Source organism: Lepisma saccharinum, chromosome 5 (assembly GCF_977018435.1).
Source record: "Lepisma saccharinum chromosome 5, izLepSacc3.1, whole genome shotgun sequence".
NCBI lineage: Eukaryota > Metazoa > Arthropoda > Insecta > Zygentoma > Lepismatidae > Lepisma > Lepisma saccharinum.
Genome location: NC_139233.1, coordinates 77482286 through 77501691, shown reverse-complemented (window position 1 = coordinate 77501691; position 19406 = coordinate 77482286). Strand labels below are relative to the sequence as shown.

At 37.5% G+C, this 19406-nt stretch overlaps 1 protein-coding gene across 1 annotated transcript in view; it reads left to right on the top strand.

Annotated features, from left to right (window-relative positions):
- Positions 1 to 19406, top strand: part of LOC145988087 (peroxisomal ATPase PEX1-like) — a 134999-nt gene that overhangs the window by 25341 nt on the left and 90252 nt on the right. The window contains exons 6-7 of the mRNA XM_083122921.1: positions 8925 to 8984; positions 11994 to 12180. Coding sequence (XP_082979047.1) covers positions 8925 to 8984; positions 11994 to 12180 — 247 coding nt within the window. The remainder of the gene's footprint in view (positions 1 to 8924; positions 8985 to 11993; positions 12181 to 19406) is intronic.

Below are 19406 nucleotides of genomic sequence, written 5' to 3'. Positions count from 1 at the left end.
CAGCTAAAAAAGTGTTTTAGGGGGCAAAACCCCCTCAAATGTCAAGATGAGGACAAATTGAAGTGAGATCGGACCCCTGTGTCCCCCTCCGATTTCCATGATACTTGGCAGGTGTGTGTATAAACGGGCCCAAATGAAGAAATACGTGTTTTTTTGTTTCGGCTAAAAAACTGTTTTAGGGGTCAACCCTCCCCCCCTCAAATATCAATATGAGGACAAATTTAAGTGGGCATTTGACTTATGTGTCCCCCTCCGATTTCCATAAAACTTGGCAGGTGTATAGTGGGGCCCAAATGAAGATATACGTGTTTTTTTTTGTTTCAGCTAAAAAACTGTTTTACAGGGCGAAACCCACTCAATTGTCAAGATGAGGACAAATTGAAGTGGGGATTTGACCCCTGTGTCCCCCTCCGATTTCCATGAAACTTGGCAGGTGTGTGTATAAACGGGCCCAAATGAAGAAATACGTGTTTTTTTGTTTCGGCAAAAAAAAATTGTTCTAGGGGGCAACCTCCTCTCGAATGTCAAGATGAGGACAAATTGAAGTGGGGATCTGACCCCTGTGTTCCCCTCCGATTTCCATGAAACGTGGCAGGTGTATAGAGGGGTCCGAAGGAAGAATTACATGTTTTTTTGTTTCAGCTAAAAACTGTTTTATGGGGCAAAATCCCATCAAATGTCAAGATGAGGACAAATTGAAGTAAGGATCTGACCCCTGTGTCCCCCTCCGATTTTCATGAAACTTGGCACGTGTATAGAGGGGCCCAAAGGAAGAAATACGTGTTTTTTTTTTTTTTGTTTCGGCTAAAAAACTGTTTTAGGGGCAAAACCTGCCTCAAATGTCAAGATGAGGACAAATTGAGGTGGGGATCATCTGACCCCTGTGTCCCTCTCCGATTCCCATGAAATTTGACAGGTGTATAGAGAGGCCCTATGCCCCCTGTTTCTTCCTATACCATATTTACGTGGTTTCGGGGTCAGATCCCCACTTCAATTTCTCCTCATCTTGACATTTGAGGGGGGGGCTCTATACAAATGCCAAGTTTCATGGAAATCGGAGGGGGAGACTTAGACCTCCCTTGTAAGTGTATTAATTAATTAATTACAAATCGCGCACGCGCGCACACACACTATATATATATGTGTATGTATATTATATATATATGTATATTAGCAGGTAACAATATGTTATAAGCACATTCTTGCTTTCCAAAGAAGCGCATGTGGGATGGCAAAACGGATCCGGATCCGAAAGTACCTGATCCGGATCCGAAAGTTCTGGATCCGGATCCGAATAATTTTAGGATCCGGATCCTAAGGATCCGGAACCAACCGGATCCGGATTTTGGATCCACCAGGATCTGGATCTGGCCATCCCTACCCTATAGGCAAGATAAGAAGGGAAACCAAGAAAAAAATTGAAACCGGCATTACGCTAGTCAGAATTGAGAAAAAGAAATTGCTCGAAGGATGTAAGAAAGGAGATAAACCGATCGCTTCTGGAATACCTAAAACCCATAAAGCAGGTGTTCCATTAAGACCGATTATCCCCATGTATTCCCACCCATGGTATAACTTGGCTAAAACTCTGGTAACCAAGATTAGAGAAATAGGATGTAATACCGAATATAGTGTTAATAATTCAAGTGAAGTAAGGGAAGCGATTGAAAAACTCGAAATTAATGAAGGAGATAAAATAATGAGCTTCGATGTCGTAAACCTTTACCCCAGTATCCCTAGGGACAAGGCCGCTGATTGCTTATTTATAGATGGCTCAGGGAGAAAGGAGTAGACATCGTCGTGGGATTAGAGTATATGAGATGGTTCGATTTATGCACTAGGTACAACTATTTTAGTTTCAATAAAGGGTTATACAGACAGAAGGAGGGACTAGCAATGGGTAACCCAATTTCCGGGATAGGATCGGGGATTTTTATGCATTACCTCGAGAAAGCAGTCTTTGAACAAGTGAGGAGTAACGTCAAATACTTCGGAAAATACGTCGATGATATCTTTGTAATCAGGGGAAATACAGATCTCACAAAAATGTTTGAGTTGCTGGCAGAACAAGAGGACCGAATTAAATTCACCAAAGAAGAAATGGTAGGAAATGAAATGGGATTTTTGGATTTGAAGGTTATTAAAACGGGAACAAAAATTAAGACAGGGGTATTTCATAAAACCTTAGCTGGAGATATGTTTATCCACAATAAATCAGAGCATGCTAGAAGGATTAAAAATAACATGTTCCTTAACTTCTTTATAAGGGGTATAAGATTGTTCAACCATAAGGACGAAAAGAAAATGGAAGAGGAATGGATTTACAATGTTAGAAAAAAAAGAACGGATATAAGGAGAATAACTTAAATAGGATTCGGAGAAAAGCCCACAAAATATGTGGGAAGGACAGGGAAAATAAGGATAAGGATTGGAAGGGGGAGAGGAAAGAGAATGGAATCAATGGAGAAGAAAAGAAGTATAAGTACATAGGTATGTATATACCTTATTTCAACGGAGTATCCGAAAAGATAGAAAAAGTGGTTAAAGAATATGGTATCAAATGTGGGATGAGGGCTCTGCGTACTGGAGAGAAGTATTTCACGGAATATAAGAAAGATGGTATGGAAGAGGAGAATGAAGAAGAGGATAAAAAAGGGGTTTATAGTATCAAGTGTGTTTATAATAAAGAGTACATAGGGCAAACCAGCAGAAACATGAAAACCCGATGGGGTGAACATGACAAAGATATTCAGGAAGGGATACCGAGAACTAGGTTCTCGGAACATATAATCGAAGAAGAACACGATATTAAAAAACGAGAGATTGTCAGGATTGATAGCAAACTGATAAGTCGGAATGTTTACGAAGCGGCAAAGATAGGAGTAATAAGCTTAATAGAGAAGATGGGAATGTCGACGAAATATGGATCAAAATGTTTAAGCGATGGGTACAACTAAAGAAAAGATCGGTTTGTGGGTCACTCCGACTCTGATTAGCGCAGCCCAAGAGATTAAAGAATTCAAACTTGATATGACGTAGCTTACCGAATACAGAAGAGGAAAGGTAGGGGGCGGGGACATCAACCGAAGGACTTTCGGCATTTTACGGGAGGCCACGCCAGTTCGTTGCACAACTCACCAACGTGCACATCTAACAGTTGGGCTGAAAAGTTCGTAGGCTGACTCATAGATGGCGTTACTAGAATTAAATCCATGTGATTTTTACTTAGTACTAACCTTCAAAAGATACGTGTATAAATTTCACAGCTGCCTGATAATTAGTTCGTGAGATATAGCATTGTGAGTGAAGCAGCTTTTGTTATTGTGAAAAAATGGATGAAAAATAATTTCATGTGTTAATAAAGCATTGCTTTTTGGCGAAAAAAAATACTGTTGAAGCCAAGGCTTTTCTTGATAAACATTATTCGGACTCTGCACCAGGAAAATCAACCGTTGAGAAGTGGTTTGCTAAATTTAAACGAGGCGAAATGAGCATCGAAGACGATGCACGCAGTGGATGCCCCAAAGAGGCTGTTACCGACGAAAACATCAAAAAAGTCCACAAAATAATTTTAAATGATCGTAAAGTGAAGTTGATCGAGATAGCTGAGACTTTAAAAATATCAAAGGAACGTGTTGGACATATTGTGCATGAATATTTGAACATGCAAAAGCTGTGTGCAAAATGGGTGCCGCGCGTGCTCACAATCGATCAAAAGCAACAACGTTTTGATGATTCGGAGCAATGTTTAGCGATATTCAACCGTAATAAACACGAATTTTTCCGTCGATATATTACAATGGATGAAACATGGCTCCATAACTACACTCCAGAGTCCAATCGACAGTCAGCCGAGTGGACTGCAAGTGATGAACCGAATCCAAAGCGTGGAAAGATGCAACAGTCGGCTGGCAAGGTTATGGCATCAGTATTCTGGGATGCGCATGGTATTATATTCATCGATTACCTCAAAAAGGGCCAGACCATCAACAGCGATTATTACATAGCGTTGTTGGAGCGTTTAAAGGATGAAATCACGAAAAAACGGCCCCATTTGAAGAAGAAAAAAGTGCTGTTTCATCAAGACAATGCACCGTGTCACAAATCAATGAAAACGATGGCAAAATTATATGAATTAGACTACGAATTGCTTCCCCATCCACCATATTCTCCAGATCTGGCCCCCAGTGACTTTTTCCTGTTTGCAGACCTTAAAAGAATGCTCGCTGGAAAGAAATTTAGCACTGATGAAGAGGTAATCGCCGAAACTGAGGCCTATTTTGAGGCTAAAGAGAAATCGTACTATAAAAATGGCATCGAAAAATTGTATGACCGCTATAATCGTTATATCGCCCTCGAAGGCAACTATATTGAATAATAAAATCGAATTTTGTCAAAAAAATATTTTTTACTATGTTAGCCTACGAACTTTTCAGCCCAAGTGGGCTTTTAACGTGTTTGTGTGTCAAGTCCTGTGTCCCCACGGCTTTTTAGATCAGTCTTTTAACGTGTTTGTGTGTTAAGCCTTATGCTCAAATGGCTCTTTAGATCGGTGTTTTACAGTTGGGAACATGGCAGTTTAACATACGTGGGGTCAGATGACCAAATGTTCCTTTTTATTCTTTTTTACCCAGCCTCACCATAAATTCCTAAGTCCTTGTCATTTCTGACGAGGCTAAGGTGTAGTTACATTGGCCTAGTTTGGTAACCTAATGAAGGGATCAGTGGAATCCTGAAACGTAGTTTTCTTAAAATCAATACTCACTATCGTAAGTACCTTTATGTATCTACATTTTATTGTATACTAACTTACAATAATTAGTAAGGCTACGAGTTTTACAACTTTGCATATTTGTTTGGTAAGGATATAGGAATTCATATTTTGAAAAAATCATTAAAATAAGGTGCTTCATTAGGGAATATGCATGTATTGGCCCTTTCCGCATGATTGGGCATATTTTAAACAGTTTTTTGGTTATATTCAGAATATTTGCGCTTTTTCAAGATTAAGTAACTTTCTTCATTGCTTAGCTATTTTCAAAGTAGATTTTGTTTCTTCTCATATATTCGCTTCACTACAGCTACAGCTACTCTACCAAAAATTTAGCTTCACTACAGCTACTCTACCAAAAATTTAGCTTCGCTACAGCTACTCTACCAAAACTTTAGCTTCGCTACAGCTACAGCTACATTTACCGAAAAGTAGCTTGCTATGCTACTTCTGTTCGCTACTTGCTACTTCGCTACGTTTGTACTACTTTTTCATTTAAAAAGAATAAGGGTATTGAATAGAAGCCCCTAGCAGTAGTACTTACTAGAAACTAGATTCCATGATTTATTATCATGATACCCATCATTCTATCATTTTGATAGCAGTGTTGCCACAGTAACCTATTTTTACTACAAAGTTTGAGAATGATGTGTGCATATATAAGTGGCAAATTAGTACAAATTTGATATCCAAGTATTACAATTAGGGTGTTACTCAAATTTGACATATTTTTCAATAAACATATTTTTATTTATGTTATTATATCAACATATTTATCTTGAAGATAAATAGCATTTGGTCGGATTATATTGATGTATGTCATTTGGTTATCTGGATATCAAAATTATTCATATACCAATGAAATAAATTACGTGGATATCTATAATCTGCTGTATTAGAACATTTATCATCTAGATTATCGTATTGCCATTATCTTATAATAGACATGGTATTTTGAAACCTACACAAGTAAGTGTTATTGTCGATTTTTTGACACTGTTGTCACATAGAAAATTTACCTCAAAACTACGGGGAGAAATGTAGCTGTAGCGAAATGGTCGCTACAACTACAGTAGCATCGCTGCAAGTAGCATGCTACTTCCGACCACTGCAGTGGCGGCTGGCCAAGTGCAACAAGTGCAGATGTTTTCACCTAATTTTCAAATTAATATTGACATTTTTCATTTGCTTGTTAAATTAAACTATTTCCCAGCAGAACGCACACGATAATACTCAAATAACACGCCGCTCGGCGCTACACACGTATTGAGTTCGTCCCAACCCAAGAGCAAACACCGCTAGGTTGCGGAAAACTTAGCCGGTTGTCATGGCAACGGTGACGTCACCTAGCGTTGGCCTTGAACGGGTGTCGCCTTCTAGATGAAGCAGTTCTCTCGTCGGAGAAATATCGCATCCAGTGCTTGTGGCAAAATCTTCGCGTTCTCGCGAGATCATGTTCCACGTGTGTGTTTCGCGTTTCCTATCGTGTGTTGTGTTCATGTGTTGAGCTGTGGTTTCTACAATGAACCCAGTAAATGACTTAGTGTGTAATTTGTTGCAGACACCATTTTCCAGATGGACGGATGAAGACAAAAAAGACGTTTTAAATTGGGGGGGGGGGGGGCACTGGCACTTACTATTTGTTTTCATTGCCTATAAATATACTTCTTCACCTGTTATTTTAGGCACGAGCCACTACTGGACCACTGGCTCTAGCCTAGGCCATTAAATCTTATGATAACATTTAAAGGTAATTTAGCAACAGTATATGTACATTCTAAGAAAACTCGAACTCATAAACAAAAATAGCTATTGAACTAGCAACACCGAAAAACTTTACCAAATTTGTATTGTCAAGTATAAATTAATGTCCAACTAGCCTACCTACAAGTTTCTTATAAACACTTTAATTCCTGTAAAATATCAGCAGTATGCCATGAGAACTTGAGTGAAAACATCCTGTTGTTGTATCTGCTTGGTGAGTCTTTCATTTACAGAATGGTGTTCCTTTTTAATCCACATGGATGCATGCTTTTCAAAAGGAAATCTTTAATGACTGGACCATTAATGGATATACAAATGATTTTTCAATTGTGTTTGTTACACATAGTTAAGCATATACTACATACGTATATCTTAAATTCCATTTTTTTTGAGGGGTATAAAAATATCCCTGACAGGGATGAAAAAAGGCCCGTAGCCAGGCAGGGGCCAGACGGGCTGAGCCCCTCCCCCCCTTGAACTGCCATCAGTCCCCCCTGCCACTGAGGTCAGCCCCCTTGACATTAGATAAAACTTTTTTGTGTAATTTCTTTGCGTGAAGAGTGAATATGTAGACAGCCGATATTATTTTGCTCACAACTTTGGTGAAGGATAAATTCACAGAACATGAACAGCAGCTATTACATTCGTTCATCTTATTTATAAGATGTCTAGTAGGGGCAAGTATTTAGGAGATTCTCTTCTCTAGACTTCAGAAAGTTCCTTCACAGGGGAGCTTCTTTATCTGTACCTTCGTTGCCTCTGTTGCAACCTCCCATTTATACAGAAATCTGTGACTTTGATGTCATTATGCAAATTCCCTCCGCATCTTCGTCAAAGGTTTGGGAACAAAGGGGAGTTTTATTGTTTCTGCCGGGGAGTGGAATGTACGCTAGGCACTATGATTGAAGATTGTCCCTTTTTGTTGTGTGATATCTGTATCAATAAACGTAGTATGGAGTGTGTAGTAAGGGATGATTTCAGTAGCAGCCAATTAACACTTCAAGTGATATTTTAAAAGATGTAGAAAAAATGTAGTATTTGTGTGATATTTCTAAACTTTATGTAACTTAATGACCCCTTCCGCCCACACACATAATTTACCTTAATTTAAAAATGTTAAACTTTTGAAAAATGGAGTTGATTTACAAAGCCCCCCCCCCTCATAACCCATGAGCCCCCTTCCCCCCCCCCCCCGAGATCAATTCTGGCTACGGGCCTGGATGAAAATAATTTTCTTTTAAAGGTAAAAGGTAAAGTGTTCCCCTGTGCTTAGCACTACGCCATGAAGGCGTATAGGGGGTGTGGGGGTAACGCCCCACACTTTCTTGATCCGGTTGTGAGTGGGGGTGATGTGATCAGCACCATGACCCTGAACCACCTTTACCCCCCCAGGGTTTCCCCCAGGTACCCATGTTATTCGACGCTGGGTGTGCACCGGGGCTACTTCCAATGTTAGAAAAGTTCCTGGATTTGAACGGGCCGGGGATCGAAACCGGGACCTTTAGCATGGTAGTCAGACGCGTTACCGACTGAGCCACCATAATTTTCTTTTGCCAGGGATAAAACTTTTTGTGAGGGGGAAATCCGCGGTATCCCCTTGTTAATTCGGACATTGTCATAGAAGCATATATTCACAGCTCTGACCTACTATCGCGGCAGGAAGGTCTTTGCTGGTGAGAAAACTGCTGTTTTTCTAATATTTATTCATTTATTTATTTCAAACTGCATTTATTTTGAACCAAGCAGAAATCAATCACTGTTATCAACTGATATTTTCCCCAATTCTGGTTATTTCGTTGGACCATGTGACACTTTCATACAGTCTAAATAGCCTGGAAATTATGCAAAGTGTATAATTTTTCATAAATATTTGCAGCATATGTGAGCATATGATATTGAGAAACAGACTTACATAGTTTTTACTTATTTCTGTTCCCCTTTTTTTATTCTTACATGAATAGTTCACTCTGTGAAGTAAGCTACATGAGAAAACACTACTAATTAGAATATTATATTGTTGTTAGGACATATATTTTTTAATGTTTTAGATCATAAAAATCCTAATTTTAATAATCATTTATTAACATTAATTAATATTCTGAAATTTAATTTTTTTTTACAATATTCAGGCATTGGTTACAATATCTGTGGGAATCACTAAGAATATTGGCATTAGTGTTGGTGTCAGTTCAAATTGGTATCAGCAAGCCTTGCACTGAACAGCATTGGTTATTTTAAATTAAACTTATTTTTATTCATTATGAAATCTCTTTTGATGTCTTCACCATGCTCGGATTACACTTGACTCTCTTTAACTTTATTTGTTACCTATTGAAGTAATTTTTAATTTCATTCATTACAGTGCATCCTCTTTCTTCTTTTATTTCAGAGCTCAAAGTGCGAAGCCTTGTATTCTTTTCTTTGATGAATTTGACAGCTTAGCTCCAAGGTATGTACTGTGATAGAGCATAGCATAAGTTTTGAAGCATCTATTTTCCTGTTACATCGCAACATGCTTAACACATCACCATTAAGTGAAATGATTTGGACAATATTGAAACTGCATAAGAAACATTAGATTGAAAGGGCTGAAATTCTCCATTACTTCTGGGCTAGGAATGGGCATAAGCTGAAAAAAGTACCGATTTGTAATGGTCATGCCTGGCCAAACATTCATGTCAACCATCAGTATAGTTCTGAACAAACTTAAATAAACTTGGACCTTATCTTCCTCACAATGGCATGAAGAGGCATGTGGCCACACACCTCATCAAGATTGTGAAGAAGATTAGGTCTGACTTCCAGAACTTTTAACCACCGTTTTTACTTTCTATTCATTCGTACATTTCAGAGACTGGTTCTGTCTCCATCCTCAAGGTTGTGAATAGTTAGACACAAATACAAGACCCTGAGGATGGAGACGTAACCACTTTCTGAAATGTAGGTATGAATAAAAACTAAAAACAGAGGTTAAAAGTCCAACAATCAGCAAGAATCAATCAGTACAGGCAGGCATGCATATTTCGATTTTGATGAAAGCACAGAATGTTAAATAACACATTGTAATGTTAATTTTTCATGTTTTTGAAAGATGTGAGGTGCATTGTTACCATATTTTGTCATGAAATGAACTGCAAAATGTAAAATAAACTCTTAAACACGAAATGTAGGGTTTATTTACCGATGTGACACTTCTGAGGTCTCAATTACCCTGTGAGTTATGCAAATCTCAGGAAATTGATTATGGTAATTCTGCTGTAAATATTTGTTTGATCCTCTGTTTTTATGCTTTACTTGGAGGTCTGAGAAGCAACAATGGACTCTTTTACACAGGAATAAACCTAATACTTTGATGACCATATAAATGTGCTGTTAAAAGTGAAATGTTAATTTTGTGTAATAAGTGCAGTTTTTAAATTAAATTTAGGGTTTTATTCATCATTTTAACACCGATTTGCCACTCTGTATACCGATTTTGATCCCGCAATATGTCCAGTTTTTGTACAAATATACGTAGGGTTGAAATAGAGAAATCATGTGCTTGCACCCTTGAATTTTTGGAAAGTTCGCCTTGAAAATTGGAAATTATACTTGTGTTTTATGATGGTCCTAGAGTGGACACCCTCAGATTCCATCAGGGGGCAGTGAGTTATTCTTCCAGTCTTAGTTTCTGGCAGCTAGCTAGTAGCTTGTTCCTTCTGTTTCTAATTCCCTCACATTTCTAAATGTACTGTGCTCAAATGTAGTTGCTGCTAATATTATCAACATGTTAAATAAGTGATACAGTTAAATGTTACAAACACGTTAAATAGGTAAGCCTAATTTAACAGACATTCGAAACATTTTATTTTCAATAAAACACTTAGTTCTGACATGCATGAAATATGGAAATAATAACAATATCCAGATCTTGGTTGTTACTTGATATAATGTGCATATTGCTGACAAAATGTGTATGTTTGATCATGAGACAAAGCTAAGGTCCCCAGCAGCAGGCATTGTGACAAAATGGAACACTCATTACAAGCTGGTATTACCCGACGTCACGCTACAATATATAGGCAGGCGTAGACAAAACTAAAAATAATTTAGATGCTGGCCTCCCCCCCTTTTTTTTCAGGAGCCAACTCTCTTTAATATTTTTTTTTTTTAAATACACACTAAGAAGGCCAAAGCTACACATTTTGAAATGTGACCTTAAAACATTAATGTATTAATTGGATTGGATTAAAAGTAATTAATTCTTGCACTGGAGTAGCCTTCTGAAAGAAGACTCAACTGGTAACAGCATGAATAACTATGTAATATATTCCAATATGTGGCCGACTATACCATATAACTACAGATTTTAAAATTCAGCTAGCCACAGTGCAAACATTTTTAATGGTATGTTTGTTATTGTGATTTAATTATACATGTACTACAGAAAACACATACTGTACTCATTATTATTTTTTTTAAAGAAAAAGGGTAATGGAAATTTCCATAAGCAAATTTGAAATATTTAGAAAGAATAGTTTTTTTTAGAACTGAATTTGAAAATTCAGGCAGCAGTTGAAAATTTTCAGACATCATGGTGACCATCTGCCCTGTATTTTCTACCTCTGTACCTAGGTACATTTTTTGTAATTTCCTTGTTTCATGCCAGTCAACAATAAGCATGGAGTTTTATTGAAATTAAAATGTGACACCACCTAAAAGTTTTGCAATGCAAATTTATGGCCCCCTTTCCTATTAGATTGATAATTGAAGGGCTCGGATGTGAAACATGGTAAGTGACGTTTTGGTTATTTTTGAGTTACAAAGTAAAATGTGCCATCCTTCAATTTTCCAGTAAAATTGCCATGTCATACAATTTGCATTGGACTCACTGAAGCCTTCTGAAATTGGTAAACACAACACGAAAACAATTTATCTACAGAGTGATCACAAAGTCCCATTACCCCCTATTGCGTGTCCAAATCGTCATAGATGGTCGTATTGTATTAATGTGAGATCATGGCAGAGAACAACTCGGAGGTAGTGTGACTATTCGTTATGATTTAGTCCAGAGTGTCTGTGAGTACACCATCGTTTTCAGAACAGAGTATGATTCTCCGCCATGTACGATGGGAAATTCTCCTCAACATTGCTGGCGTGATGGCAGTAAATGCACGTCGAACAACAATAAGAAACAACAATTCATTAACATCTATGTAATACATAGGGGGTAATGGGACTTTGTGCTCACTAACATCTATGTAATACATAGGGGGTAATGGGACTTTGTGATCACTCTGTACAGTATAGTTTCTAATAACCTTTTTTCTTAATGAACTCAGAAATGACCAGAATGTCACTTACCATGTTTTACACCAGAGCTCTTCAATTCACTGTTCATGTTTCAACACAGTTTTTCTTCTTACACCCAAGGAACTATTGTAATTATTGAATTTATCCTTAATTTTCTTTTTTCCAGGCGTGGGCATGATAATACAGGAGTGACAGATCGTGTAGTGAATCAGTTCTTAACCCAGCTTGATGGAGTTGAATCTCTTGTTGGTGTGTGGGTGATGACTGCCACTAGCAGACCTGATTTGCTTGATCCAGCACTTCTGCGTCCAGGCCGTTTGGATAAAGCTTTATATTGTCCTCTGCCAAATAAGGTAAGTAGGCTTCAGGAGAGTTTGTTGTAATGCAAAATCTGAAAATTTGTAAATTCTTCTTCTTCTTCCCCTTCGTGCTGTTAGGCGTCGGGGTCCGTAAATGGAAGTCATTAATGCAAAGCTAACATTTGTGCAGTGCTAGAATTGTAAAAGGAACTCTGAAAGAAAAAAAATCAACATAATTTCTTACACCTCACCATAAGTAGAGAACTACTAACATCTATATCAGTGCAGAAGTGTAATTTTTTTGGACAAGGAAAACAATGATCATCATCAGTAATAATTTGCAGAATGTCCACTCACAGAGAATTCTTTGAATTCTTGGAATTGTCCAGAAATTATGCATGCAATCTGTGTGAATTTTCTTTTACAAACATGAGAAATCCTGTCATCTACTAATCAAATCTTTTTGATGTAGTCAGACATAAGATGCAAGTAATATTCCAAAGATTTATTAGTGAAGTGTGTTGTGCTATGCAAACACATGCGTTAACAAGATTAACTGCATTTATTAAACAAACTCACAAATAACGTAACACTTTACATTAAACAAAACTACGTTCCCCATTCCATCTTGTTTGCACAGATTATTGTCTAGCAACAGTCACTTGCTTCTTCTTCTAGGAGGCAGCACTACATCCCTCCCAGAGTTACAAAAAAAAAAAAAATAATAATTAGCAATGTTAACCGTATCTGTATCTTAACCCCGGTCGATCTTCGAGGCACATGAGCAGTCGATGTGGATCTTGGTTGTGGAGTAGCGTCAGCATCGTGGAGTTGATTGTCACCAACGTCTGATTGGGGTGGGGTAGTTTTGGATTCCAAATTTCGATCCCTTGCAGCACCTTCTGGTCTAGGTGGACAATCATCATTCCAGGTTTCTGGACTGTTTTGTTGTTTGTCTGTGTGTCCTGCGACGTATCCAACGTGAATGTACCACTCGTTGAGTTCCATCGACAATGCACACTTTGTAAAGGTGAGTTCCACCCAACCTTTCTACAATATCTGCCTCCTTGAAGTTAGGTGACAAGTGCTTCGGTGATTGAACCCATATGTTTCGGTAGGTGAAAATGTCCTGTATGGTTTGCTGTGGTTGCTCCTAGGTTTCAAGAAAGGAGGACCTTCTGTCCTCTCGGCATCTCTAGTATGATCATCATGTATACAGTTGACACGTTCTTTTAGTCACAAGAACACGGTTTAACTAAAACACCAAATAATAAGTTCACGTGAAGACTCGAAAGCATTCACGTGATGCCTCTCAGGCCAAACCAAATCAAAGTCAAGTTTTCACTAAGAGAAAAAGTATATTTTTTTCTTCTTAGCAAACTAAATACGTATGTGCGTAACATAAAATCCATTTCACTCCAAGAAATTAAACTTCTATAATTCAACTTGGTCACTCTATTCAAAAAAACTCCAAGCCCGAACTTCAAAAACAAGACAAAACACAATCATAATTTCCATGGTAATAGCTCTTAACAAGATAAGAATATACATGTCAGTCACTATCCTGACATTATCAGTGATAGGTATATTACAGAAATTAAGATTAAAGAACAATAAACATTTGTACAAGAGAAAAGGTAATTAATAACAATAAATATTAGTGAAATGGGAAAGGACGTGTCAATTGCCCCCTCCAAAGAAAAAAACAAAATCGACGACGAACTTAAAAACTTCTACCAGTCTAGGAGATTTTGTTTTCAATCTTTGAATAACAGTTTATAGTTTGCAGGTTCTAGTATAAAACTGGATGCTTGAAGAAGGATTCAATGGGATTGGACTTCTGATACAGAATTTACAATAAACGATGACACTTCATACAAATAAGAAAACCAGATCAAATAAAGATTCAGCAGGCTATTCCAATATGCTCTCATTGTATAACATATTGCAACCACCAACTCATTTAAAACGTGCCAGGCCTTTCCAAAGACACCTTCCTATTGATCGTGAAGATTTCAACTTAAATTGGTTCTTCGTTCCCATTTTCAGTAATTTACTAGAATCAATCTCCTTTCATATCTTCTGGTCTGGTGAATGTGTTCACTTGTCATGGCTAGCTCTAAATTTCCGGACGTTTATCTGCGTGTCTACGGAATTATCCTCTTCTAGCTCCTTTTCAATCGACACTCAATCCACCATTAAATATAATACTACGTATAAGACTGATCTCAGTTTTATACCTTCACAGAAACAAATAACCTAACAGTAAATCTTAAGGTTAAGATTTCCACTACAGAAGGGTGCTTTCAGTACTTTCCAGCACTAAGTTACGCTTGCCAGCAACTCAAGTTCTGAATTCTAGTTCTAGCTCACTGAATTTTTATAATGAAAGGCCTGCCTTAATTTACACATAAATTCTGATTTATTAAAAGTATCAGCTTCATTTTTCGTCACCAGACTGGGATATGTCTCTTCTTGCCACCAGATTCATCCAACACTGCCTAACATATAGAATAGTTCTATGCTAGGCGAGGGGTAAAATCCCGCACCTGATCTAGATTAGATCCGTTGTCCCAACAGAAGTTCCTCGTTACGTTCACACTACGCACTTGCTCAGCGCTGGGATATGGTTCAACAAAGTCTGTCTGCATGCCACTGCTCATCATTTGAGTCCTTGGAGAATTATTACTCTCTCTCGGTGGAGATAAGCGTTGTCTTGGCGAGGAAAAACTGTTGTTAGGATATGGTCTCTCGTAAGAATTACCTCTGGATGCCGGATATTCTTGTTGTGATCTAAACTGATGCTGCTGACGGTAATTATTTCCATTTCTTGGGTATGAACTCTCAGCTTGGCTACTGCTGTTTTGCCGCTGAACTAAACGAACTCTAAATGTTCTTCGAACATCTCTGCTGTTTTGTTGAGAGCCATTCTCTCGTCTCCATGTCGGCCGCGAAGCATCTTGTTCCTCTGTTTGCTCATATCTCTTAACAAAATCTGCTAAGAGATCCACAGTGTTCGGAGCATGAGCCAGGCACAATTGCTTTACTCTACAAGGTAGCTGTCCGATAATTAGATTAACTACTTCTTGGTCGGTGTAATGATTACTTAGATTACTATAGGCAGAGTACACGGACCAAATATATTCCTCCATATTATTATCATTCTGCTTATTGTACCGCCTAGTCCTCACAGACGCCAATTCCCTCTCTTTCGCCTCTGTTGAATCAAAAGGCTTCTTGAACTCTCTGCAGAAATCAGAGTAAGTGTGGAAATCGTTCTTATGGGAATAAAACCAGTGATAGGCCTTTCCAGTTAACAAACATGGAATGATTTCAAGCCTATAATGTTGAGGAATCTGTAGAATTTCAAGGTTAGTATTCAATTCCTTTAAACATATTTCAGCTGAAGTAGCGATAATATTGCAGTCGAATTTTCTCATGGAACTTATATCTGCCATCCTAGGAGTTACACCAGTATGTACAACTTTTCTGTTGCTTCTGCTGCGAGAAGTTGATTCACCATCTGAAGAGCTGGATTCGTTCACTTCTTATACCTCTTTTTCCTTTCGGTTTTTCTTTGTTGGTTTGAAGCTTCGCCTGAACAGATGGGATAAAATGTCAATCTTCCAGAACCTTCATCTACACTTTGGATTTGAGGATGATTAGAGTTTGTCTGTATCTGCAACCTATTCAGCTGGGCAGAAATATGAACAATTTCACTACAGATATGACCAACATCTGAGGAAAATTTGTCTTGTTTAGTTTCAACTGTTTTCCTCCATTCTTCGTCAGCTTTTCTGTATCCCTCGGTTTCATTTATATTCTCCGCTAATTTCTCTCTCACTTTCTTGTTAACTGTATCTTCTAACTTATCTGTGATAACAGTTACCTGGTGATTCACATTTTCAAACAATTCTTTCATGAAACTGCTCTGTTCTTCAGTGATTTCCTTATGGAAGTTTCCCTGCAACTATTTAACCTCTTCTCTCAACAGGGTAATTTCTTTTTGCACGTTTGATTCCACTTGTAGAGAGTTTGTTTCACATGTCTGACGTAAGTTAACAATCTCTGTTTGAATGCTTTCTTTTATCTTCTGTTGATTTTCTTCCACTTTGGCTGTCAAATTCTCCAGTCTCTGTCCCATATCCAAAGCAGATTCTGTGAGCTTCGAATATCCCTGCGAAAACTTTTCTTCTAACTGCCGTTCCACTTCCACCACATTTCTACCACTTTTCTCTAACCTTATGTTCATACTGTGTTCCAACATGGTTACATTCTCCTGAATCTTAGCTTCCAAACTTCTGGAGTTTTCACTAATGTTTTCCCAAATTCTTGATTCAAGACCACTGGAGTTTTCTTGCATCTTTGTTTCCAGATTGCTGGAATTTTCTGTAATGGTTTCCTGAATTCTTGATTCCAGAGAATCCAGAGGACTGGAGTTTTCTTGCATCTTTGTTTCCAGAGCCCTTGTACTTTCCTCCAACATAATCCGTAATGAAGAAAGCAGGTCTGCTGTAACTGGAACTGACTGCACTGGAGATTCATTCTCCTCAGCCGACGATTTACTTGCACTTCTCAACATCTTCTTATCCATATTCTTCTAGTACAGAATTTCCATCACAATCACAAATCAATTACACTTCACGAAAGCACAAAAATAAACACGAACAAAACAACATATTTCGGGCCCCACGTTGTTGCGCCAAAATCTTGACACGTTTTTTTAGTCACAAGAACACGGTTTAACTAAAACACCAAATAATAAGTTCACATGAAGACTCGAAAACATTCACATGATGCCTCAGGCCAAACCAAATCAAAGTCAAGTTTTCACTAAGAGAAAAAGTATATATTTTTCTTCTTAGCAAACTAAATACTAACATAAAAATCCATTTCACTCCAAGAAATTAAACTTCTTATAATTCAACTTCTTCTTCTTGTTTTTGTATATAAATGTATATTTGGTTGTAGCTTTTCAGCTATGCATCAGTTACATTTGTTTTACATTTCATAATTTTATAATACAATATTTTCTCTCACAATATAGTTGGTAAGTACATATATTATTTTCTTAGTTGGGTTCCTCAAAAGTGTTGATAAGGCGTATGCATCATTATATCCTGCTTCTTTTAGATCTCTTAAAAAATAATCATGCGTAGTTACATTAAGACGACATTCAAATATAATATGATCAGGTGTTCCTTCAGTTGCACCACACTGACAGATTGGGGATTGCACAATCTTCCTAGTGTACAGGTCTTTAGGGTCTAGGGTGTAATTTAGCCGACATCTAAGAAGACTTGTTAAAGAGTTTCTTGAAAGGTTAATGCCTTGATACCAAGGTTCTTTAGGTATAATTGGTTGAATTGAATAATATTTTTTCCCATTAGTCTTCCCTGTAATTGTCCATTGTGTCTGCCAACTTTTCAACAATTCTGTTTTAGCATGCGACTCTAGTGCTTTTGCAGAAAATTTAATCCGAAGCGATCGGTGACTTGATTCTTCAGCTGCGTACGTGGCTAATGCGTCTGCTATGTGGTTTCCTTCTATGGATGTATGCCCAGGAGTCCAGACAAATGAAATCTTGTAACCTGAGTTGGTTAGTTTATGATACAAAATTTTTATGTTAACAATGTACGAGTCTACATAGTAATCAGCTGTTATCAACCCCAGGGAGTGTAAGACTGACGCTGAATCAGTGTTGATCACTACTCTCTTGAGGTTTTTCTCCTATATATACACAACAATGATTGACGAATAGCAAACGCTTCCGCTGTGAATATTGAAAATTCTGCTGGTAATGGGTAGATTTTGTATTCCATTAGATTATTGAAATATATTGCAGCTCCAGTGTTACCAGCTGCAGACTTTGATGCGTCTGTATGTATATAAAAATCTTCATGCACTACGGAGCGTGCATACTCCATGCTAATTTAAAATAGTCTGTCGTAAAGCACGCAGACGTTGAAAATCTAATAACTTTCGGTATGAAATCCTTAATCGACTTGTATGCTTGAAATAAGATTGGAAGATTTAATTTATATTTAGCTGTACGGTTTGATGACGTTAAGGCTTGTAAAAGTGATAATTTTGGTATTCTCGGACTGGATATGGAAGACATCTCTTTTTCATTAGGAATTTTCTTGCAATATATTGTGCCCGTAGATAAAATGGTGGTTCTCGTACTTCAACAAACGTAGCCTGTTTCAGTGTTCCTTTCTAGACCAAAGATTCTACATAAACTATGATATTGTATTGAAGATATTTTCCCAAATGCCCAATTTAGATTATTGTTAATCAAGAAAGAGCCATATTCTAATCTTGAGTTTAGCATTTGCTTGTGAACAATGTGGAGTAGTCTAGGATCTGCTCCCCACTTTTTCTTGACTGTGAGACATTTTATAATGTTAAACAGCTTAAGCGCCTTTTCTTCCATGTGTTCTACTTGGGCTTTCCATTTCAATTTATCATTCAACATAATGCCAAGAAATTTGTGTGTCCTAGTTTATGTGTGATCCATTAATGTCTGACACAACTGGAGTTTGTAATCTTCTTCTATGGAACACAATTACAGATGATTTTTCTACGTTAATGTGTATGCCATTGTTATCACATCATGTGCATAATTCGTTTAAAGCCAGTTGTGTTTTCTCTATACCATCAGATAGGTTCTTGCTGCTTTTGTATATAACAAGATCGTAAGTATACAAATTTAATAATGTTCGACTTAACACCACACCTTGCGGAAGTCCTTGACTAGTTGTGCAAGGATTCAAAAGTGAAGTTGATGACCGTAATGAACATAATTTTTTCTCTGTAGTAATATTCCAACTATACTTTTAATAAATTGCTTAGGAAGATTGAGATTTTTTAGTTTTTTAACAAGCAAATCTATAAGGACTGCATCATATACACTAGAAAGATCCAGAAAAACAACTATACAAAATTTGTCCACTATTCCATATCACGTTATAAAGTTATAATAATTTATCTATCCCCAGTTGCAGTAAGTTTTGTATACATTCATATGATATGCCATCCATTCCTGGTGACGACGAAGGTTTCCTTTCACTTATAACTTTTCTTAATTCTGCACTGGTATATGGACATTCGAATGTTGATGGTGTCGATTCATTTATTGAATTTAATATGGCATTAAAATCACAGTCGCTGGAGTCTGGTATTAGGGTTTGATAAAATGCTGTTATCCATTCACTGCTTATGTCGCCTCCATGATATCTACTAATATTATTGGCATTAGACATTATGTTAGTAACTTT